The sequence below is a fragment of the Mandrillus leucophaeus genome, unplaced genomic scaffold, assembly GCF_000951045.1.
Source record: "Mandrillus leucophaeus isolate KB7577 unplaced genomic scaffold, Mleu.le_1.0 Scaffold159, whole genome shotgun sequence".
Lineage (NCBI taxonomy): Eukaryota > Metazoa > Chordata > Mammalia > Primates > Cercopithecidae > Mandrillus > Mandrillus leucophaeus.
The window spans coordinates 5,129,818-5,154,754 of record NW_012101576.1 but is presented as its reverse complement, the minus strand read 5'-3'; the positions used below and the strand labels follow the sequence as shown (position 1 = coordinate 5,154,754).

General features: G+C 45.4%; 1 protein-coding gene across 1 annotated transcript; it reads right to left on the bottom strand.

Annotated features, from left to right (window-relative positions):
* Positions 1 to 211: 211 nt before the first annotated feature.
* CD34 (CD34 molecule) lies at positions 212 to 24,370 on the bottom strand. Its single transcript, XM_011975842.1, has 8 exons — positions 23,970 to 24,370; positions 12,758 to 12,940; positions 11,909 to 12,162; positions 10,449 to 10,529; positions 2,408 to 2,564; positions 2,103 to 2,155; positions 1,625 to 1,789; positions 212 to 871 (listed from the first exon to the last, which is right to left on the bottom strand). The coding sequence occupies exons 1-8, from the start codon at positions 24,046 to 24,048 to the stop codon at positions 686 to 688; spliced, it is 1,158 nt and encodes a 385-aa protein (XP_011831232.1). The 5' UTR covers positions 24,049 to 24,370; the 3' UTR covers positions 212 to 685.
* Between the last annotated feature and the right edge of the window lie 567 nt (positions 24,371 to 24,937).

The following is a 24,937-nucleotide window of genomic DNA, read 5'->3' as shown; positions in this document are numbered from 1 at the left end:
GACTAGAACTGAGCTGTTTGTCCTAAAACTTGGGAGATCCGTTCTAGGCTCCAGCCAGAAAGCTGTGCAGGCCTCTGCAAATGGTGGAGGGGGCACATGGAGCTCAGTGGAACTTAGAGAACAAGGGAGGAGCTGGTGACCAAGTCCACAGTGTCTTGGAGAAGAGATAAGGGAAGTAGTTCAAGACGTTTTTCTGGCTATATCATTACACGAGAGCAGGTGCAAAGGGTTACTTTGGTTTCCTCAAAGTAAAGAAAGAAAATATAGGGAAGAAACAGTAAAAATCAAAGCTTCCTGGGAGAAAATTGTAGCCTAGAAAAGCCCATCTTTCCCCTAGGGGTTCCTGTAATGAGGCAGAAAGGAGGGGGGAATGGGAAGGGGGTCCTGTGTGAGTGCTGCAAGGCCATCAATCATTCCTGGGAGCTTCTCCAGACCTTGGCTTTCCCCCATCACACGTTTACCCAAAGAAGACCAGAGTCTGGCTCCCGGGAGCCGAATGTGTAAAGGACAGGAGTTTACCTGCCCCTCTTCAAGGTGTAGGGCCCCAAGAGCAGCCTCTGAGGTGTGTGCAGTGGGGAAGGGTTGGGCGTAAGAGATGTCACCTCCAGCATGGAGGCAGCATGTGGTCAGATGCAGAGAGGGGTGCTCTCTTGGACACTGCCCAGCCTTGCCCCACCTAGCCGAGTCACAATTCGGTATCAGCCACCACGTGTTGTCTTGCTGAATGGCCGTTTCTGGAGGTGGCCTGGCCGGTCCCGTTTTCCTGAGCCCCTCGGTTCACACTGGCCTTTCCCTGAGCCTCAGGGGAGGTCCCAGGTCCTGAGCTATAGCCCTGGCCTCCACCGTTCTCCGTGTAATAAGGGTCTTCGCCCTAGACAGTGTATAAATAAAGTAGCATTATCTGGTAAGCAGGACTGTGAGACACTGGATGGGGGAGGGGCCCAAACAGGAAGTGGGGGCAGGGGCGGGAGGTGGGGGGAGGTGAGAGGGAGAATGGGAGGGAGGGTGCAGCTGCATGTGCAGACTCCTTTCTTCCTGAAGAGTGGTCAGGGTTCCAGCTCCTAGAGGAGAAAGGACATAGGAGAGGCACCCCACCATGCCACCGCAGCTTGGCAGCCAGCTCCCGCAGGAAAACGGGCAGTCCCAAGAAGGGTGGGATGACCTCCCCAGGGTAGGGGACAGGCCAGAGGCCAAGATTCAGACCTCAGCCTTGTCCTCCCTCATCCAGAATGGCAAAAGGAGATTCTCCTTCCATATGCCTCCTTTTGAACAAAGGGGCACCCACTGGGCATTTAACATGGTTACAAATACAGTGTGGCTGATTTAACAGGCTGTTCTGGTGGCACCAAGCTGAGCTATCCCAGAAAACATAATGAATAGATGACATGAATCATCTGCTACCACACTGAGTAGGTGGGCTGGCACCATTACTGTCCCCTCCCCAGTTTGCTACATAATATTTTGAATCTTCCACCAATTACTGTGTGTGCACACGTGCATGTCTTTATGTAAGCTCACAGGAGGACTTTTTCTGGTACTTCTCCTCCTGCTCCATGACATCCACTGAACTCCCCGGAAACTCACTATCTTTCCCATTTCCTTTGCCCTGGCCCCCAGAACTGACCAGCCTTTCTCCTGTGGGGCTCCAGCTGCGGCGATTCATCAGGAAATAGCCAGTGATGCCCAAGACAGCCAGCAGGGTTCCCGAGGTGACCAGCGCAATCAGGGTCTTTCGGGAATAGCTCTGGTGGCTTGCAACATCTTGCTCAGTGAAACCTAGGATCCCCAGCTTGAAAAGAAGACACATAAGACACAGTCTGTCACTTGCCAAAAGTGGAGCCCAGCCTACTCCAGCCCCCTGTGTGTAACTCAACAGTGAACAGATGCTTGAGGGCATTGACCTCAGGAATTTTTGAAATGGGATTTGAGACTGACATCTCTTAATTCAGTCACACCCCACCATTTTTGGTTCGAGACTAGAAAGGAGAAGACTCAGAGAAGGAGGGTAGGTAGAACTGGGGAAGGTAATGGCTTCCCCTCTTACTCCAGGGAGCCCCCCTGCCCCGGCATTCCCTCTGAGACCCATATCTCAGAGAACTTACCTTTCTCAGGTCAGACTGGTGCTTTTTCATAAGTTGGAGTTTGCTGGAAATTTCTAGAATTAGAAACAGGGGTTTCTAAATCTAGAAGAGAAACCAGCTTATCCTGCTCCACCCTCCCATCCTGTTCTACAAGATGCTCTGATGGTCAGGGTAGTCCATTTCAGGGGGATCTCTCCCAAAGTCACCCAAGCCCTTCTCCCCAGCACCTGTGGTCTCTCTGGATCTGGGATGCCACATCTCCACCTAGGATTCTCTAATCTCAGCCCTACTCCCTCCCAGTTCCCCCAGACAGAGGTGCACCTTACCTGTTCTGTTGGCCAAGACCAGCAGTAGGCACTGAGGCCTCACCTCAGACTGGGCAAGGAGCAGGGAGCATATCTGGGCCCCAGCATCAGCATCAGCCTGCTCCTCCCCACACAGCACTCGGGCCAGGTCCTCTCCCCTGTCCTTCCTAAACTCCGCCTGGGAAGACAGAGAAACATGGAGAGCAAGAGATGAAATTACTGCTCTACCCTAAACTGCACCCAGAGTCTCAGGCAATAATTCCGATTACAGTCACACTCTTACCCCATCCACAAGAAGCATCCTTCTTTCTAAAATTCCAACAGAAAAAAAAATACTGCTAACTGTATATGTGCAACAACACAATAAGAAAAAAACCTGCATAATCTCCAAGGATGAAAATCCATATCTTCTAGTATCTAAGATGTCAGAAAACAAACTTAAAAAAATTGTCTAATTGAAGCATCACCCATGTACACATATGCAAATTAAACTCAAAGGAAATGACCAACAGAAAATATTAATAATACAATAATAACTAAGAGAAAATATTCTGTTTCAAGATTACAGCAGTCCCCAGTGATGGAAGAAAAGTCAAGGAAGGTGAGGAGTAGAGAATGAATCTATAATATACACTCAGTGGAAACCTCAGTGGCCTCCTCCCTCTTACTACCCAAAGGAGTCTCATGAAGCGCATTGCTTAAACTGAAATGGCATTTTTGTCTGGTCTTCCATCCCTGCTTTTCCATTGAAAGCATGGAACCCAGTTTTAATGAAGTTCATAGATTTTTCTCCAGGTTGCTGACTGGGCCATCAGACCCAGGAACTCGGACTCAGAAGAAAAACTCTGATAATTCTTCAACGGTGAGTCAGAATTTATTCCAGCAGCCTCCAATCAGTCACCTCCTCCCCTGAACAGGAAAGGAATCGAAACTAAGACTTTCTCTTCAGTCCGGATGGCGGATGGCAGATGGCAGAGAAGGAAATGCCTGAACAGTCCTGACAACTTTCCTGTTAGGGGAAAACTGCTGGGGTGTGTGACCATCATCAGAACTGGGTCTCTGTGGAGAAGAAAGCTTCCTGTTTGCGGGCAGGGCCGCTGCTTGCAACAAGGCCACAGGGTCCTCCCAGTTGGAATGGAGCCTGGGTATTTTCCCACTGCTGTGACCCAAGGCAGGAAAACCCAGGCTCCTTTGCTCCTACACAAAGCAAGGTCAAGATTGGCCTCAGGACCCAGCTGGAATTTGAAGCAGCTGAGGGAAAATAACTGGGCTTGGATAAAGCCAGGAGAGTGTGGTTAGCCAAACCCCAGGTCACAGAGACACGAGCCCAAACTGGAGCCTCAAAAAACCCCCAGGAAACAAGACTACAGAGAAATGAGTTCTCAGGCCACTGCTGCTTCATTCCTCAGGAAAAGGAGCAATTCTGCAGGTCTCCCAGCAAGTCCTTGATAGACACTCTGCCTCTGGAAAAATCTGTTTTTCTGAACAGCATTTGAACTAAGTAGTCTGAATGCCACACTGAACCAATCAACAGTCTCCACCTCTCTAAACCCAGTTCTCTCAGGGGAGCCTTACATGGCTTCCCCTTGAGCACACCCGCTCCCCAGCACCAAGAGTCTGGATGAGGAGGAGGGGGGTTCTTGCCTGGATGACTCTGGCCTTCTGAAGTGTCTCCAGTTGAAATAGATCTGCTTCCCAAGAGAGGCAGAGGGACAGGGCTCCTGCAGGTCATAAACTAGCCAAACCAAATGGCACCTTCCTACGCCTGCTGAGTGCAAGAAGCCACACCTTGACAATTTATCAAGCCCTGAATATAGGATGCCGTGTGAAAACCTCTGTGCATGTGTCATGTATGTGTGTATTGTATTTATGTGTCATGTGTAGGGGGGTGGGGATTGGGAGGTATCTATGAATTCCACCCGGTGAAAGTTTTCAGTTTGCATGTATGGCAATTAAAATAACAGATGCCAGCCAGGCGTGGTGACTCATGCCTGCCATCCTAGCACTTTGGGAGGCTGAGATGAGAGGATCACTTCAGCCCAGGAATTCGAGACCAGCCTGGGCAACACAGGGAAACCCTATCTCTATAAAAAATTTAGAAATTAAACCAGGGGTCGTGGCATGCATTTACAATACCAGCCACTTGGTGGGCTGAGGTGGGAGGGTCTCTCCACTCTGAGAGGTTGAGTCCACTGTACTCCAGCCTAGGTGACGGAGACCCGGGCTCAAAAATAAAGAAATAAAAAATAAAATAACAGATGCCTACGATATCTAGGCACAGTTCTGAGTGCTTTCCATATATTAACTCATTTAGGCCTCACATGACCTACAAGATTGGGAGAGCTATTCTACTAATTTTGTAGGTGAAAAAATGGAGGTGCGAAGAGACTTTAGAGGTCAGAGCTACTACCATGGTAAGCACCATAAGAAAGGTACAACCAAAGTGCTATGGACATACAAAGGAGGGTGAGGACACGTCTGGTTAAGGTTAGCAGACACATCTCACTATAGGCCTTGAAGAATGGCTGAAGGGTGAGCAGAGGAAGCCAGTGGGGAAGAGCATTTGGAATCGAGGCACCACCTCCAGGAAGCCCAAGATGGGGAGAGCATGCATTGTTCCACAACCTTCATTTCAAGGAGAATGAAGAACACTTCCTTCTCCCTGGTATTCACTATCCTTCAAGACTCAACTCAGTTTCTACCTCCTCAATGAAGCTCGTCCTATCTTCAACCAGACTGGGCATCAATCCTTGCTCTGCTCTTTACTGGATTCCTTGCAAGTCATGCAACTAGTCTGACTGTCATGTTCCTCAGCTATACACTGGGTTGTTGGGGTGACTAAAGAGATATTGTATGAAAGTGTCCAGTCAGGTGCGGTGGCTCATGCCTGTAATCCCAGCACTTTGGGAGGCCGAGATGGACAAATCAGATGAGGCCAGGGGTTTGAGACCACCCTGGCCAACATGGTGAAACTTTGTCTCTTCTATAAAATGCAAAAATTAGCTGGGCATGGTGATGGGCATCTGTAATCCCAGCTACTCGGGAGGCTGAAGCACAAGAATAGCTTAAATCCAGGAGACAGAGGTTGCAGTGAACTGAGATCACAACACTACACTCTGCACTCCAGCCTGGGCAACAGAGCAAGACTCTGTCTAAAAAAAAAAAAAAGTGTCCAATGTGGTGTTGAGAATCTAGTGGGCACTAGATAAATGGCAGCTGCTACTATCATTATTAATAATAGTTATACCTTATATACCATATCATCTAGAGTCTACATATTGATCACATTCGGTGCATTGTTATCATCATTTTTCTCTGACTAGACTGTAAGACTCCTAAGTGTGTGTGTTGGGGGGAGTGTACATTATAGCATTTACAACTCAGACTGCACAAACCATAGCAGCAAACAAAAGAACTCAGGGAATTGTTGTTCAACTTAACATCCCAACCAGTTGGCTTCGACACAGGGTCCCTCCACCCCTTGCACAGTTTCTTGGACTAGATTCAAAGGAATAATAGCGGCCAGCCTCCCACTCTGGAATCCAACCGCATCAGTGAATTGTGTTTGAGCCCCAAGAGGAGCAGGTGGATCCTGAACAAAGCACAATGCTTCTCCGGACGCTTGGAATAAACATCCTCCCCCAAGAGAGGCTGTGGGCAAACATCACGGGAGAGTGGGCAGGAGGAAGACACAGCCTCACCATTTTGTTCATGAGAATCAGATTTACAAGCTCCTAACTACATCAGCTCACACATGTTTCTTTGCAAACATAATAAACCCATCTAACCTCTCTAGAGTAGCATTCTCAAACTTTGCAAAGACTCTTAACGTCAAGCATTGGGATGGGGATGGGGGTGGGGGAAGGATAGGTATTTTTTTAATGACCTTTAAGATATTTTCCAATGCTGAGATTCTAGGATCAATCATCTCCCCTAACCCCTTTTAAAATCATTTTATCTATTTTGGTGTGAGTTTGACAATGCAAGTGAAAACTCTATTTTCATATAGGAACTGGAATAATGAGGGACCTGTTTCAAGTCACTTAACTAGTGGAGGCAGTTAACCAAGGATAAGAAGTGAGATTGCTTCCAGATCGCAGGCTTTTTGCAGTAGACATACCATATTCATAAATCTTTCATCTGTAACTTATGTTTTCCACATGGAAACTGACCTTTAGTGGAGGCTGGAGGCAGCCTGCCTCAGATGAAGTCAATGTGAATACGAGTAAAGTGAGGTAGCTGAGTAATTACAAACTCTGCAAATAAACAGATATGGTACTAAAGATAGGTATTTCTAAAGAACAAATTGGTGGACAAAGGACTTGACTAGACCTTTCCCCAAAGAAGATATACAAATGACCAATAAACACATGAAAGAGGCGCGACATCACTAATCATCGGGGAAATGTAAATCAAAACTGCCATGAGATGCCACCTCATACCCATTAGCACGGCTGCTATTTTAAAACCCAGAAAATAACATGTGTTGATGAGGATGAGAAGAAATTGGAACCCTTGTACGCTACTGGTGGGAATGTAAAATGGTCTGGTGGTTCCTCAAAAATTCAAAAATAGAATTCCCATGTGGTCCAGCCATTTCACTTTTGGATATATCCCCAAAAGGACTCAAATCAGGGTGTCAAGGAGATATTTGTACACTTATGTTAAAAACAGTATTATTCACATTAGCCTAAAGGGGAAAAAGCCCAAGTGTCCATCAACGGATGAATGGAGAAACAAAACGAGGTTTATGCATACCATGGAATATTATTCAGCCTGAAAAAGGAAGGAAATTCTGACAGGTGCTACAACATGGTTGGACCTTAAAGACATTATGCTGAGTGAAATCGGCCAGTCACACAGCAAGACAAACACTATAATTCTACTCATATGAGGTACCTAGAGTAGCCAAATTCATAGGAACAGAAAGTTGCCAGGGTCTGGGGAGAGCAGGGAGTTTTTTCATGGGTATATAGTGTCAGTTTTGGAACATGCAGAGAGTTCTAGAGATTGGTTGTACAATAATGTGAACGTGCTTACTACTACTCAATGGTACCCTTAAAAGTGGTTAAAGTCATGACTTATGTTACGTATATTTTACCACAATTAAAAATATTTTGGTGGATTCCTCTGGACAAATGGGTGTAGCATAAAAGTATCAAGTAATCTTACATTTTGGAAACTATTTGGGGAACCACAACCACAAAAACTAAATTAAGCTGACACTGCTGCCAAAAGAATGAAAGTTAGACTTAGGAAGACACACACTGCTAATGAGGGTGCTGAGATATGGTAACAGGTGTTTGAGATGAGAGTGGTATCACCTTCCCTTCCCCTGGCTGCCTAGAGGTGACGGCTGGGGGGCAAAAAAAGAGTGAATGGGATAGACATGTCTACAGAATGCACATACAGAAGACACACCTACAGAATTCACATAGGGTGAGCTAACATATTGGCACTCACTATGTATCAGTGCAGAACGAGTGTCTGGATAGCTAGACTCATGCACACATATTCCTGTTATGGGCATATATCAGATGCAGGAGAGTACCAACATACGTCAAGGATGTGATGCTCGGGGAAACCAAATCCTTCCTGCTCTTCACGAGAATATTACGTAGGGCCTGAGGCTCCCAACGTTAGAACCAATACCTTAAGGCCCTCTGACACTGAAAGTACAAATTCAACCTAAGGAAAATTAGGAGGCCCTGCAGCACTCGCAGCTTTTGAAACAGACTGTTTATCAGACAAACAGGGAGTAGGGCCAAAGGAAAGGGCATCTCGGACAAACATTTTGGAACAGGATAGTTGGCTGAGGATAAATTACCTTGGAGAGCAGGAGAAGGCATTGCCACATGGGGGCTGAGGATGAGGAGCCCTCAGGAAGAAAGGGGATCAACACTGGTGGAAAGACCAGGGAAACAAAAGCACTCATATGAGCTGCCACTGAGTTGCTTCATGAAGGGGCAGTGTGGATGGAAGTCTTCTTTAGCATAGGAACTGGAGGGGAGCTGCTCTCTTTTCACATCACCACTCACAGATCCTACCTGAATCTTAGAGGAACATGCAGAGACCTTCTCAGCCGTGGCACGAAGTAGGCCAGACAGCAAAGACCACAGCAGAGTTAAGAGGAATTACTTCTAAAAGAGCAGTAAGTTTCTGGCACGTTTCTCATACAGTGACCCAAGTTACATGTGAACTTTGAAGAGCAACAGAAAGGCAAAGGCTCTGCAGTTAACTCTAAATTCCAGGCACAAAGAATTAGCATTCTGGCACATACCTGTGTGATACACAGCAAAACGTATGCTCCACCAAGTCGATGGAGTTGCAGGGGGAAAGATCGTCATTTTCCTTGGCTACGATCAGCAAAGAACTTGACAATTTTTTTTCTAATGAGTTGAGTTGAAAATCAGCATCAGAAGCACACTGCATGTTACTTGTACATTGTATGTTTATGTTTAAGTTAACTATTTTGCAGACTGCATTTAGTTATTCCAGTATGCAAACTTATGTCATCACTATTTCGGTTGCTTTTAGATGTCCTAAGTTAAATTCTTTCAGGTATAATTTTTACAAATTTTTAAGTCTGAGAGACCCAACTGATGATTGTAGTAAAACTACCAAGTTCGAATGGAAAAAATAAGTAATTTATGCCCTCTACAGACTGCGATCTCTCCAATCTATGCATGCCAACACATCACATATGTGATTCCCTTAAATGGATCCCCAACTCATAAGAAAATGTTTTCTTCTGTAAGTAAATACCACTCTTTCCTTCACCTCGTCCTTCCTCCAGAGCCATGTTACTGTTAGGAAATTAGATTTACTGAAACAAAGCAAGGTCTGCCAGAATCATTTAAATTAACACAATGCCCTCTACATTCTTTCCAATGCAGTAAGACATGAAACTGAAACAAGAGGCATAACTACTAAACAGGAGGAGAAAAACAATATATTGTGGTAGATAACAACATAGCTCACCTTAAAATTGAAAGGAATCATCTAAAAAGTTCCTAGAATCAATAGGCAAATTCAAGAAACTGGCCAACCCAGAAATAATTATTCAAAATCCTATTAACTTTCTAACCTATCAGCGACAATCAATTTGAATATATAATGGGAGATCTATGTGACAAATAGGCCTATGAAATCCATCAAATCTAGAGAAAAAATAAAGCTAAAGAAACAAGATGCTGAGAGAGGCAAAAGAAAACCAGAAAAAATGAAGAAATTCCAGAGCAGTTACAATTCAAATTTTAAAGCATTTTGTTTTGCATTTTTTTTTCTAAAAGAAAAAAAAGTCACAGTTTTTACAGTGTAATAAAAAAAGATCTGCCTGACTGGATATTAAAAATACTATAGCAAAAACATACAATAATTTTGAAAATTTAAAATAGGCAAAAGTATAGACAAACTGAACAAATAAAATATGTCTGAAGAGTATGCCCTAAGACATATAAAAACTTAATATAAGCTAAAGGATACATCCCATGCAACAGAAGAGGGAGTCATTCAACAAATAATGTTAGGAAAAATGGTTACATGGAAAATGTAACATTACAGCAAAATAAATTCTATATGGATTAAAGAGTTACATGTAAATATTTAATAATAATAAATGAACTGACATTTTAGGTGACTAGTTTATATCTGGTGAGTGAGAGGGACTTTCTTAACCAAAAAGCAACTTAAATCTGACTCTCTCAGATTTAAAAGTACTATAGAGAAGGGGAAAATTTAAAAAGTACTATAGAGGAGTGGGAAAAAGTACTATAGAGGAGTGGGAAAAAGTACTATAGAGGAGTGGGAAAAAGTACTATAGAGGAGGGGAAAATAACAAAATTTATTAATAATTAAAACTGTTTTTGCCTCTTTTGCCCACCAGATGGGGCCTCTTACTTTCTAAACAGAAAGCTGGGTATTAAAAGCAGGTTGACCAAGCTAAACTCCCCAGACCCCTACTCAAATCCAGTGCAATCCAAGAAGGTTTAAGGGTGTTCAGAAGGGATTGAGGAAGGGGACAGGGGGCGGCAGGAAGAGGTTGGATGGGGAGTTGACTTACACAGCTGGAGGTCTCATTTTGCTCCAGGCAGATGCCTTGAGTCAATTTCACTTCTTTGATGCCTGAACATTTGATTTCTGTCTGTATTAAAACAAAAAACTGTAAGAAAAAAAAGTAAATAAGCCAGCATCTTTGCTCCTCATTTCTTTCCCAACTTTTTCCAGTTTGCTTTCCGCGGTGTGCTCTCTTAGGAAGTTTTAAGGAAAAGGAAATTTAAAATTTGTCAGGGGACTAGAGATTTCTAATAGTCACACTCTCTTCTATTTCACCTCTATCCTCATTATCCTCATCAGATGACAAAACTTTTGTTATTAGCCTGGGCTTACTGGCAAGTTGCTATTTGCAATCTTGGTAAACGTTGGCTTGGATGGTGCAGGAATGGGAGAGGGGAGGATATTTTCCCATTTGGGCTGTTTTCTCTCTAGTCAATCACACACTTGCAGGAAGGCCATACAGGCAAACAGGGATAATGGGGTGGACCAGCAGATGCTGGGGATACCTGGTTTTTCTCCTGGCCTCCAGGACTCTCCAGATTCCCATTTTGGCTCTTTTTTTTTTTTGAGATGGAGTCTCGCCCAGGCTAGAGTTCAGTGGCGTGATCTCGACTCACTGCAACCTCCACCTCCCTGGTTCAAGCAATTCTCCTGCCTCAGCCTTCTGAGTAGCTGGGACTACAGGTGCACAACCACACCCAGCTAATTTTTGTATTTTTTGGTAGAGACGGGGTTTCACCATGTTGCCCAGGCTGGTCTTGAACTGCTGACCTCAATGATCTGCCCACCTCAGCCTCCCAAAATGTTGGGATTACAGGCATGAGCCACCACACCTGGCCCTGGCTCCTTTAAAAACAGAAAGTAGACAGATCCGTCAAGCATATCTCCTGACTAAGGCCCTCATATTTTCTGTCCTGTATGCTGAAAGCTGTTGACAGCCATAGGCCCCAAGGCTGAGAAGGCCAGGCTGAGCTCACCATCCCTGGTCTGCCCAGTTCCTGCCATTGCCAATGACCCCCTTTACTGCCTCTCTGTGCCTGGCACAGCCACCAAATCCTCTCATGGAGAGGAAATGTTATTTGTCCTAACCATTTTGGGAGAAGCAGCCCCAGCAAATGAGCAATAGTTTCCAAATATTCCCAGAGGGAAATGGTGCCCTGGTCAAAGTCCCACCAATAGGTACTAGAAAGAATCAGAGGATTCGTTGGATCTCTGAGAATCCCGTTTACCCTCTACTCCCTAAAATGCAATACCCGAAGCCTGGATGGGCCTTACTACCTAACTCTACCCCTTTCCTCCTCTTTCTACTTCTCTCAACAATATTTAAACTGTGTATTTCCATGCTGATTCTGACATGACCCAAATCCCACTGGCAGAGATGAGGAGAGGTGTGAAGGGAAAGAGACAGCTTGCCTGCATACATATGAAGTGAGGGGCAATCTGCTATTTTTGGCCCAATTCACCCACCTTGATGACACTTGGGATAGGAGAAGACGATGTATACGGTTCAGTGGGAGATGTTGCAAGGCTAGTGCTAGTGGTTGAAAGGTCTGAAACATTTCCAGGAGACAGGCTAGATTTTAAGGTTGTCTCTGGAGTTGAAATGTTGGCTGGGGTGGTGAACACTGTGGTGATTACGGAGGTCTGTGACTGGACAGAAGAGTTTGTGGTTCCATAAACTGAGGTGATCCCAGAGGTAGACGTGAATTTGACTGTAGTTTCTGGAAGAGAACAAAACATGGGTGTGTATGTGTGCACGTGCTCATACATATACACAATCTAAGTTCATGATGTGGGCATGCATTTCAACACAGAAAAGGGAGTTTGGGGAGTTAACAGTTACATCGTGTCCCATCCCTGACCAAACTCATTTCAAGCTGTTGGAACCACAGCTAGAATCCAGAATGTATTAGAGGTGCCCTGAAACTGAAATAGATGCTGGTCTACCTTAGAGAAGCCAAAGACCCCCAGTTGGGACCTGTACTCACCTTCTTTCCTTTAGAAGAGATCGGAGGTCTCTATGGAGTCATCTGATCCTGATTTTATCACTAAGCTGAACTCAGCATGAGAGAAGGGGTATGGAGGCATTACTGATCGGGATCAGCTCCCAAGACATGGGCCTGAGAAAACTGTCACTGAAGGAAGAATTATCTAGAATTTACTTCAGGGTGCCCTACGCATGATACTCAAGCCATTAGTACTAGGGACTTGTATAATTTCCTCTGTGGTGTAGGGGAGCAGTCTGAAAATATCCTAAATGCTTTACCCAAGCATCACCAGCACCTCTCAGGGATCTGACACAAATGCTCTTTTTACCTGTGATGTTTGTTGTGGCCTCACTGCCATGTTGAGACACAGGGTGTGGGCTGATACTTCCAAGGGTACTAGATATTGCAGTTTCTTGGTACGATACATTTGTAGAAACAGTTGAAAATGTTTCCTGGGTAGATGACTTTGGGGTAACAGTACTGGTGTTGTTGGCATTTGTGAACCCAGAGGCTATAGGAAAACGAGGAAGAAGAATCAGAACCTAAAAGTATCAGCCTTGTGATATTACCTGATGCAATTTCCTGACTTCAGGCAGAATCCGTCTAGAACATTCCCTGCTGTCCCTGACAATGGGGCAGCAACAAGAACATACTCCTGGACAGTGGACTAATTCCCCACTACCAGATTTGCCCTCAGGACATAGGGAAGGAAAGATTTATATGCATAAAAATGTCTCATACAGTATTATTTATAGGAGGGAAACGTGAGTAACTAAATGAATTACAATAGGATAAGTGATATATGCACTTAATGTACCACAATCATTACATAATCATATAAACAATCATTAGAAAGAAAAAATTATAAAAACTGTAGCAACGTGGAAATATGAGGTGGTATTCATAGTATGTTTAGTTACATACTAAAGTATAAAATTACACCTGCATAAATATTGCGAAGATCTAAAGTGTGCAAGAGGTCATGCTTCTTTTTCCTTTTCACTGTATCCTCTTTTTTGGTCACTCTCCATCCGGTATACTAATTCTCGGAATAATCACTAGACTCACACTGTCTCTACGTGATCCCCTTAAAAATCTATCCTTCTCAGGCTTCCCCATTCCCAAACTCCCCTCATCCTTTTGCTCATGGTATTCAAACCCATTTGCCTTTCCTTTTCTTGAGGAATTCAGCTTTTAGGATGCTCTGACCTAGGAATTCAGCTAATGAACCAGGGAACACAAGGTCTGGTTTCGCATCAATGTAGTGGAAAGGTAGACAAGCTTCGTTCTGGCTCTGCCAATAACTAACCATGTAATTTAGTGCATGCAAGTATCTCAGCTCTCTTACCTCTTAAGTAAGGGGCTTTTCTGGCTACCTTACATGGATTGTTGGGAGAATCAATGAGATACCAAATGCTAAGTTATTATAGTATTATAGTATAATGTTTTGGATCTCATTTTTCTCTGAAGATCTTCATGAGTGTTCTTGCACATGTCTTCCATATATCTTGGGATACATCCTTTTTTTTAAAAAAAAAGAAAAAAAAAAAGACAGGGTCTTGCTCTGTCACCACTGCACCCAGGCTGGAATGCAGTGGTGAGATCACAGTTCACTGTAACGTTAAGCTCCTGGGCTCAAGTGATCCTCCTGCCTTGGCCTCCCAAAGCTCTGGGATTACAGATGTGACTCACCATTCCCAGTCAGTATCATTAGACACAGGAAGGAGAAGTTTCTTGCCTGAACCCTATGCTTCAAAGAGCCCACACTCTGTCCTGCTTCCTGTGAGGACCAATCAGGATGTCCCCTCTCTTCTAGATCATACTGTGGGAACCAGAAGTCCTAGCATTTCTTGCTCAAATGGCACTTTGCTGACATCCACGTTGGTCCTCTTCTCCCAGTCCATCCTGCTAAGGTGAACTGCAGCACAAGGGTGTGTACCTCCAAGGCCCAGTGGTGGCCAAATGATGACTGCTTGCAGGGAGAAGAGTTAGTGCTTAGTGCTTAAGCCTGTGGGTGGGGTGTCCCAGACACACATGCAATTGCCCTGCAATTTGAGCCAGAGTCACGAGTAGAAAGAAGAGAAGGGAAGTGGGCTGGGGTCAGGAGCCATCTTTTCCTGCTCAACTGCATTGTGGCACTGAATTCCAAGAATCTGAGCATCCCAAATTCAAACCTGGCCTTCCAAGTGGTCATGAAGATATGTTTGTCAAGGGAATAGGATAGAAGATATTTTATCACTTAGTTGGCCTGACTTACAACCTTGAAATGTTTAGAAATACAGTATGTAGGCCTCTGTTGTACTCTTGCCTTGGGCCTTGTAAATGTTAAGGGTGAACTTGTTATCCGGAGTTCACAAAGGCAGTTCCATCTTCAAGGAAAAGCCCTGGAGGGTCCCAGGCCACCCTAAAGCTTGTCTCTAAATTTTCCTGATTGGGATCTAGATCTGTACTTTTTAGCAATTTCCAGGTAAACAGCAAGGTAGAATGACATCTGTTGTTTCCCTTAAGATCAAGAGGGAAGTTAGACTTTTGGCTTCACAGCCATCAACCTGGGGCCAAGAATGCTTTTCCTAAAGGTGATGACAAGGGTTTCACTCTTTCATATCTGCTTCCTTCCACAACCTGCTGCAAGTAGATTGCTATTAATGGTGAGGGCGGCAATCATGTCTTACTATTATGTGCCAGGTAAGCAGTAGGAAGAAGGAATATCACTATCTCTGTCTTAGAGATGAAGAGCCTGAATGACCAAGGTATCTCCCAAAGGGAAGGCCATAGTTCATGAAGGGAAGCATCAATGGAACACTGAGGTTTAGCTAACTCTTGAGTAGATGCAGCAAGGAGGTTAGGCTGGGTCTAAACTGTCAAAAAATCACAATTCTTCCCCCACATCTCTGGAGAGAAAAGGATGAGCTCCCATCTGGCTTAAACAGGAGGTGGGTTGATCAAAATAAAATTGATTCAGAAGCCAATCCAGGTTTCTTTCCTGTTTAGATGGGACCCTCCCACCACTCTGACTTTAAGGTCAGATTCATCTGAATTCATCCAAGGGGGCAATATTCAGACACTGAATTAAAGGATTACCCTCTCAAGGCACCATTCCAAGACTCCTCTTCTTGCCTGCTCTCTCCCTCTTCTCCCCCAGCATACTGATTCCTAGGAACCCCATCTGGTCCTCCCTGGCCCAGACCTTTTCTCTCTCCAGAGGAAGCTGGACCTGACTCAGATGATGTCATGCTCTTGAACCCCCTCCCCCGAAGGGCCTCCTTCACCCAGACAAACACTTTTGAACTTTTCCAGATGTGGAGCAAGACCTGCTGCTAGTTCTGAGGACAGAGGTGCCTGTTCCAGAAGAGCAAAGCAACTCTGGACCCAAGCCAGCTACTGATCCACTGAGGCTGGGCTCCCAGCTGCAGCAGCCCCTCCACCCAAAACCAGGCCGAGCACTGTGGAATGAGTAGCGGGATCCACCTGCAAGTGAGAAAGGGACCCCAACTTCAGAGTCAGGGCTCTGAGCCCAGGGTGAGCAGAGCACCCTCTGAGACACCAGGGGGACAGGACAAGTGGGAGAGCAGAAAGTCAAAACGGAGTGATTGGAAATGCCTGAGCTGGTGCAGAGCAAGGGGACACCTTAGCCAGGGGCCTGGAGCCAATCCTGGCATAAACACTGCAGCACAGCAGGGTGAGTACATCCTTTAGGTTTACAGTCTCTAGAGCCCTGGAGGAACGACATTTATGAGAGTCAAGACTGACCACAGATCTCTTTTTATCCTCTCTTCCCACACACATCCATGGCATTAAACCATCAAACATTGACCTTTCTTTATCTGACCTTCTGACTTTCAACACTGTAGGGGAATAGCAGGAGTCTACCAGTCAGTGAGAGCTTGTCAGATCCTAAGAGACAATTGATGAAACCTCCACTCCTTTTCATTCTAGATGGAAGGAACAGCCCCTGTCCACAAGCTTATGAGAATTATAGTACAATTTAAAGTTGAATAAAAAGCTCTCCTCTGTTGTTTACTTCTCAGTCCATCCTGATTAACTGTGTCTCCCTAGGGACTCCATTTGACCCTTAGTTACCCTATTTGATCTCAACTCGTGAACCTGGAGCAAGGGAGGAGACAAGGTCTCAAAAAATTAGTAAAATGAGGATTCTAAGAAGCCAAATAGATGTCACAAAATTCATGTAGTAAAAGTCATGCACTGAACTTTCAGGTACTTCTTCAGAGGCAATTACTCTTGTTTTACACATAATTATAATAACCCTGGTTATCTGATATCCTAGCTAAAGTTGGAACGTAGGAAGAGCCTATTAGAAGCAAATAATAAGGAGAAGCAACAGCTGAAAACTAAGAAACAGAAATAAGTGAAAAGCAGACATGAGTATGAAAACTCACACCAGTTTTCCAGAATCATTTATGGTAGGAGTGAATAGGTTAGATATCTATACCTTAATAAGCATTAATGATGTCACTGAATTGCAACATAACCATGACATTTTCATGATACATCTGAGTCATATAGTCCTTTTCGGGGGGTATTCTAAGAAAGAAAAGGCATGTGCAATACATTTTGAAAATATTTCTACCTGCCACTTGTAAATTGAAGATTCTTTTGTTGTTTAAAGTGAGTTTGCAAATCCTCAGCGATCCAGAAAGCTCTGCTACCTAAATAACTAAATCCCCATACTTTAAGAGATTGAATTTTCCTATAGTTGGTCTTGCTTTTCACAGTCCTCCTTAGTTTTTTCCTGGTGCTGTTTCCTGATCTCCTAGCCTGCCAGTCTTATTTTGCCCATGCTTTCATATTCTAGCACCTGGATCAAGAGGAGTATCTTGAAGGAATTCCTGGGAATCTTAGTCCATAGAGTTACAGAACCAGGATGAAGGGACATGCCAGCCTCTGCTAGGAAGTAGGCCATTGGGAGCCACAGAGTGTATTGCCAGGAAGGCAGTATAGCCCAGAGACAAAGAGCTCAGGCTCTGCAGCCAGACAGGTCACATTGAAAGGCTTCTTTACCTTGTTTTAGCTGTGGTTTGGGAAGTTACTTCAACTCTGTAAACCTCACTTGTAAAACAGAGATAAAAGTAGTCCCCATGTCTTAGCTGTTTTGAGGAACAAAGGAGCTAAGAAGTGGAAGCAGTTATCCTGTCCGGTAAAAGCTCAAGAAATAGTGGATATCTTTCGTTTCAGGCCCCTTCCTTCTGCTTCTCAGAGGGCATGAGATACTTATTTCTGTGACTAATCTGCCACAAAATCATATATGCTGCTTCCTCAGAATAGGTCTAACTATCACCTCAGTCAGAATATAAATTTCTAAAGTGCTGGAACCATTCTTATTCTTACGTGTTTTACTCTTGGTGCTTAGCACAATCCTTGGAGTTTAGGAAAAGCAATAGGATTGAAGGACAACTGTGGCAGGTGTGTTCCTACCAGCTACCTCTAGCCACAGCAGTCTTGTTCTCATGTTATATTTTAAGGAGGAATTAATTAAACTGGCGGCTGTTCATGTGAAGATAACCAGGATTAGGAGAGGTCTAGAAACCAAGTCATATTGTTGAGGGTCTAGTGTTATTTCCTCTAGATGAGGGGTTGGCAAACTATAGCCAGTGAACCTAACCTGACCCACAGGCTGTTTGTATGGTCAGTCAGGAAAGAATGGCTTTTACATTTCTTTCTTTCTTTCTTTTTTTCTTGAGACAGTCTCACTCTGTCGCCCAGGCTGGAGTGCAGTGGCGTGATCTTGACTGGCTGCAACCACTGCCTCCCAGGTTCAAGACATTCTCCTGCCTCAGCCTCCCAAGTAGCTGGGATTACAGGGGTGCACCACCATGCCCAGCTAATTTTTGTATTTTTAGTAGAGACAGGGTTTAGCCATGTTGGACAGGCTGGTCTCAAACTCCTGACCTCAGGTGATCTGCCTGCCTCGGCCTCCCAAAGTGCTGGGATTACAGGTGTGAGCCACCGTGCATGGTCGGCTTTTACATTTCTGAAAGTGTCATAAGATAAGACAAAGTAGAACATCCATCAGAAACCACATATGGCCCTAAAACCTACAATATTTACTCTCTGGCCTTTTATAGAAAAAGTTTGCTGACCCCTGATATGGAAAAGAAGAATTTGGGGAGGAAGAATAAATAACTTTCTTTAAGATTCATGTTATTTATACTGGTTGAGCACCCCAATCTGAAAATCAGAAATTCTAAAATATTCCAAAATATGAAACTTTTTGAGTGCCAGCATGATGCCACAAGTGGAAAATTCCACACCTGACCTCATGTGACAGGTCACGGTCAAAACACAGTCAAAACTTTGTTTCATGCACAAGTGTATTAAAAATATTGTCTAAAATTATCTTCAGGCTATGTATATAAGGTATATAGGAAACACAAATTTCATGTTTAGTCTTGGGTGCCATTCCTAAGACATCTCATTATGTTTACACAGATATTCCAAAATCTGAAAAAATAAGAAATTTGAAACACTTCTGGTCGTAAGAATTTTGGAGAAGGGATATATTCATTCTGTATATTCATTCTCATTTTTCTGCAGTGCCAGTGATGGGCAAAGGATCTTGCTCAGTGCTGTGGAGAGTATAAAATGAGAGCTGGATCTCTTTCCTCCATTAGGTGTAGTGTCATTGTCATTTAAATCAATCCCTCAAGGAGTTTATAATCTAGTGGGGTCCACTAGAAACGTCTTCAGGTATTGTCATGAAGGACAAGATTAAATCTGTGCCAGCCCAAAGAATAGAATTAGAAGTAATGATTAGAAGTTATGGGAAGGCCAATTTCACTGCAATCCAAGGAAAAAGCTTAAAATGATGATATAGCTATTTATAAGAATGAAATAAGCCACATTGGGAGATAAGTGATCCATTCATGCTTCTTGCAAACACTCAGGAGGCATCCATGTTAGGGGGCTGTCCAACTCTGAGGCCTACCATGAATTTGAGTCATCCTAGACTAGAACAAAGGACTGAGCAGATGCCTTCTTAAGCTTCAAAGGCTAAGCTGAGGTGTGAGTATATATAAACCAAGGGTCTGTGGCCTGAGGGTTCCCAGTGTACCGAGATTTCTGTTTTATATTCAAATAGCATGTCTTGGCCGGGCGCCGTGCCTCATGCCTGTAATCCCAACATTTTGGGAGGCCGAGGTGGATGGATCACCTGAAGTCGGGTGTTCGAGACCAGCCTGACCAACATGGAGAAAGCCCGTCTCTACTAAAAATACAAAATTAGCTGGGCATGGTGGTGCTGCCTGTAATCCCAGCTACTTAGGAGGCTAAGGAAGGAGAATGGCTTGAACCTGGGAGGCAGAGGCTGTGGTGATCCGAGATCACACCATTGTACTCCAGTCTGAGCAACAAAGAGAAACTCTGTCTCAAATAAATAAATAAATAAATAAATAAATAAATAAATAAATAAATAAATAAAATAGCATGTCTTGGACCCCATCCACTTACTGTGGAACCCTGATTATTTTGAAGATTCTCTGGGCACCTACATTTCTCTCTGTCACCTCTTCCTCCATTTTACCAGCACCACAGACTCCTGGGTTGTGGCCCCATGGCTCAATGGCTCTCTGTCGGCACTAGTATACCACTTCACCGTAAGCTAGCCAAGCACTCTTTACTTTACTCTCCCCAGAGAGTCACTAACTCAAGGCTAGTGTGTGTAGCCAATATTTACTGAATGGCTGAGGGCATGGAACGAGATTACAGGGCAGCCCAGGGGAGACAATGGCATAACCTTGAAATATTAGACATTACTGTGCTAATGAAGCCATGTATTAAAAAAAAATTTTCCTCCCAGGTCTTTTCCATTCTCCACCCATCACTATCCTGCTATGACTCCAGGTACCTCGCTGCCCTTTATATGCTCTTCCTGGGCTCCGGAGTCCTTTCAGCTTTGTGTCTCTTAGGCCCACACAAACAGAAGGCTTTACTTTATTTTATCATGCTAAGCAGTTCAGTTCCTGCCTGCCTTTGCTCATCCAGGGTTGTCTGGGGTTCTAGGCTTTGTCACCCAAAGATCCCTGAAGACATTTTCTTAAATCAGCTGCCGAGAGATGCCACTCCTGTCTAAGAAGTATCAGTTTTGATTTCACTTTTCCAAATCAGGAAGAAGCCTACTTCCCAATTAAGCCCAAAAGCCTTTTCCATTGCATCTGAAGGAAGTGACTCATTCCATGATGGGCTCCAAGAGCACAGGTACTAGGAAGTACACCTTTGTATGCATCCCTATTTGTTTGTCTCTCCATCTTTCCAACATGCATGCATCTTTCTCCTTAGCACAAAGTCCGGCTCTGGGACTAAAACTCATAAATAATATGTTTTCATTTATTAGCTAAGGAGGGAAGAGAATGTTCTCATTACAGAAGTCAAAGCCCAGAAAAATACGGAATTCTCGCAGCCCTGGCGACTGTGAGAATTTTCTTTTGGAGGGTGGTGTTGTGTTCTTTTTCCATACCTTCTCATTTTTGGTTCTCCACACTGCAAGCCATTTAGTTAGATCAACCAAAGTCAATGAGAGAGGGAGGCCCAAGTACCCTGAGGGTGGAGTTGGGTAACCATCCAGCCCTGAAAGTAAACCCAGGCCCTCCAGCTCAAGGTCTAAAGGAAATCAGGCAATGAGACCAACCGTAAGAAGTGGAATTTGTTCCTCATTTTTATTTGTTTTTGTAGGACTCTGCAGCTGAGTTTATCTGCTGCAGTTTGGCACTTCTTGCCCTGAGCTTTTTGAGACAAAGATTGCGAAGGAAGGAGATGAGGACAAGGGAATGAGGAGGTCCAGGAGGTGGAGCCAAAGGGATAAGAAAAAGAGGCCCCAGGCCCCTGCATGTTTTATCAGCCAAACAGGAATGCTGCTGTAGACATACATCTGCAAAGGTGGTGCCAGCTGGGTTGGGTCTAAGTGGGGAGCACTGGGGACCACTGAATTAGTCAGAGGTTCCCCAAGGCTGCTCCTCCTCGGTCGCCATATGGCAGAGATTCAAAGGGTGGAGTCCTCTCCCCTCTGGAAAATAGCTGATAAAATTCTTTTCCCTTTTATTTTTCCCCTCTTACATGTAGCCCTAGACAGGATATGGGTGTGGGGGTCAGCAGGCACGAAGGACCCAAAGGAAGAAGAGGAATGCAATGGGGAGGGCCTGGGGGTGTTGTCAGAGTGAGGAGAGGGACAGGCCTTGGAAAGCTTGGAGGAAATAGATACCCTGAGCCTGACAAAGGGGTTCCCTAATTACCTGAAAGGCTTCCTGTTCCAGCCAGTACTCTGTCAGTGCTGCCTGGTGGCCCCTGAGTCCCCCACCCCGATTCTGCTCTGTGATCTACCCCACTTCCAACAAAGACAGCCCACTGCTGGTTAGTTGCAGTGCCTGTGCCCATGCCACCTTCTCAAAGGGACAGAAAAAAGAACTTTCCAGAACAAGCTATTTGTTGGGGTAAATGATGAGAAAACAAACCACAGAAATCCCCTCCACCCTAAATTTTACAATAATAATAGCATTTCTGCAACGGCCCTATGGTAGCATTTCAAGGCACACTCAGTTATCTCATTTATCCCACAATGTATCCCAGGACAGAAAATGACTCCTAGTATTAACAAAACAAAACAAATCCAAGCAAAAACCCTAGAAAGCTCTTGGGAAGGGCATAAAACTACAATTGGCTCAAGTAGTCTGGCAAGGCTGGGAATGGGGCCTTGTGCCCCATCCCTCCCCACCCAAAGCTGGGATATAGAATTCTCAGCATAACAGTCCAAAGCTTTGCAGAGGTTGTGTTGCTCCCCAAACCCCAAGCTCGGCAGACCAAGGCGAGACTGACACCCACCAGCTTAGGAAATAAGGAAAGGGTGGACCTCATTCGGCTGAGGACCAGGTCATCATGAGCTGTGTAGCCAAAGGAGAATGGAGCATCTGATTGGAATCTGCACCACTGGCCAACTCACCCCTATTATTTTGCTTTTGTTTTTGTTTTGAGACGGAGTCTCGCTCTGTCTCCCAGGCTGGAGTGTAGTGCCAGGATCTTGGCTCCCTGCAACCTCCACCTCCTGGGTTCAAGGGATTCTCCTGCCTCAGCCTCCTGAGTAGCTGGGACTATAGGTGTGCGCCACCATGCCCAGCTAATTTTTGTATTTTTAGTAGAGATGGGGTTTCACCATGTTGGCCAGGATGGTCTCAATCTCTTGACCTCATGATCCACCCGCCTCGGCATCCCCAAGTGTGGGGATTACAGGCATGAGCCACTGCGCCCGGCCAACTCACCCCTGTTATGAGGGCCTAGTCTAGCACCCACTCTAGGGTTTTGAAACCTCAGTGATAGCTTTTCCTTGCTCCGAAGCACATGCCCAGGACTGCCAAACAGGGCAACTCAAAACTTCACTCCAAGCTTCCTCCAGCCCAGGGGCAGCTCTCCCCAGCTGGGCGGACCCAAAGGGGGACAGCAGAAGAGACTGGGAGCAAAGAGGTCTAGTCCAGGTCACTCTGCAGGGCCATAGTGGGTGGCCTTTAGGATGTAGTGAGAGTACAGAATTGGGAGCCCTGGAGTGCTGTAAGCAAAAGGGAGAGCAATGTACAAAGCTTCGAAAGTTTCAAACCTTCCAAGTGCAAAGAGATGAGGTGGAGAATGTCATTCCCCAAGGAAATTAATCGAGTATAAATACGTATACTCGAAGCCTTTTTTTTTTTTTTCCCAAAGTGAGAGCAAGACCTTAAGAGTAAGGGTATGTGTAGGTGAGTGGGGAGAGTGTTCTAACCCATCTACTAGCTTTAGAACTTGGAGCGGGGGTAGAGGAAGAAAACTCCAAAAGCTAACAAGTTTTGAGTTTGTGCAAGGCTGACGGTTTTTGGTAAGGCGAGCGAGGCTGGGTGCAGAGCAAATTCTGTCTACTTCTACCTCCGCGGTGGGGTTGCTGAAGTGGGAATTGAAACTCAGCTTCCTAATCTTAAATGCAAGGATTTTGTTTGGTCGGTTGGTTTTGTTTTTCCTTTTCACGGACTGTTCATTCCGAACTCCCCTGGCCTGGAACCTGGAGCCTCATCCCTGATTCGCTTCCCTCGAATTCCTCAATGTCCACTTCTGGCTCTCCCAGTCCCGGTGCAAGTTGGGCACCCCGGCCCCTTCCCATCTATCAGCTGGGATCTATACTTTCCGAATCAACCAAGAGCCACAAAACTTTTCCTGCTTCTCTCCTCCCCAGTCTCCCGGTTCTGGCTGCAACTTCGCACTCCGCACCTCTGGCAACCGGAAGAGACCCTGGCATCTCCAAAGCACTTTATCTCAGTCCAAGAGCCAGTCGTGCTGACCGATTCGCACCTCGGCTAACGCATACCCGCGGGGTGGTGGCCTTCCCTTCCCCTCCCACCCCCGTCGGCTCCCAGTTGAGGCGCTGGCCCCAGGGGAAGCCGCAGTGGGCGGCAGTGCAGGGATTGGGCAGGGGTCCCTTCTCTCGGTGAGACTCTGCTCTGTCGTTCAGCCTCCCAGAGAGACTCGACCCTCCCCGCGGCGAAGCCAAGCGGCCGCGGCGCGCGGGCGGTACTCACGCAGCAAACTCAGCAAGCAAAGCGCGGTCCAGCCCCGCGGCATCCCAGGCCCCGCACGCGCTCCCCTGCGGACCAGCATCCTTCCCGCGCCGCTCCTAGAGAGACGCACGGAGTGGAAGACACTCCTTGGCTTGGCCAGGACGCGCTCTTCCCGCCCCCTCCGCCCGGGAGAGGGGTGGGGGATTCTTGCTTTTTCCCTCTCTTCTCCCCTCCCTCTTTAGTCTTGGCAAGGCAGCGCCTCTCCTTGGCTGCTACTAACTTGAGCTCCCCTGGTTGGTCCCAAAGGCGGAGGGCGTTAGGAGGGAGGCTGGGTTGCCGCCGTCGAGGCCAAAAAAGGTGGAGGTTTGTTCGGGCTCCAGATGCCTCGTTCAGCTTTCTGGAGAGGCCCCATCCCACTTCTTCAAGCTCCGCTTCCACTTAACTTTTAACCCCTTTGTGGCTGGTGGCCAGGGCAGGGGCAAGTTTCCTCCGATTTTTTCCCCCCTTTTCTTTCCTTTTGATTTTCCTTTATTTTTAAGTTGTAAGCTAGTAACAATCTTGCAAAAGGAATCTACTGTAAGGACCTCAGTTTAGAAGTGTGAGCATTTCGTTAATCAGGTAAAACTTAACCACAATGTGACACATTTAGTGATAGCCTCACAAGATCCTGTGCTGTGTTGTGAGTGAAGTATCAGGAGTGAGCAGGTATACGTGACTGTAAGTATTCATTTTAGCTGTCCAAACCATTCTTGGAGGTTCTTTCTTTCTTTCTTTCTTTCTTTCTTTCTTTCTTTCTTTCTTTCTTTCTTTCTTTCTTTCTTTCTTTCTTTTTCCTGCAAACCTTTTTGTGTTAACTTTTTGTTAACTTGTGTTAACTTTTCCTGTGACCTTCCATAGTTCCCTACCACCATCATCCTAAAGAAAAAGGACTTCCCTGGTTGCCTTCTCCCCGGTTATCCCCTCTCCAGCCCCGGGTCTAAGCCACTAGG

Coding starts and splice junctions, on each gene's coding strand:
- CD34 (XM_011975842.1), bottom strand. CDS start 24,048: ATGCTGGTCCGCAGGGGAGCGCGTGCGGGGCCTGGGATGCCGCGGGGC. Junction 12,163..12,757: donor GGCCACAACAAACATCACAG/GTAAAAAGAGCA, acceptor GTTCTCTTCCAG/AAACTACAGTCAAATTCACG. Junction 2,156..2,407: donor GGTCTTGGCCAACAGAACAG/GTAAGGTGCACC, acceptor TTCTAATTCTAG/AAATTTCCAGCAAACTCCAA.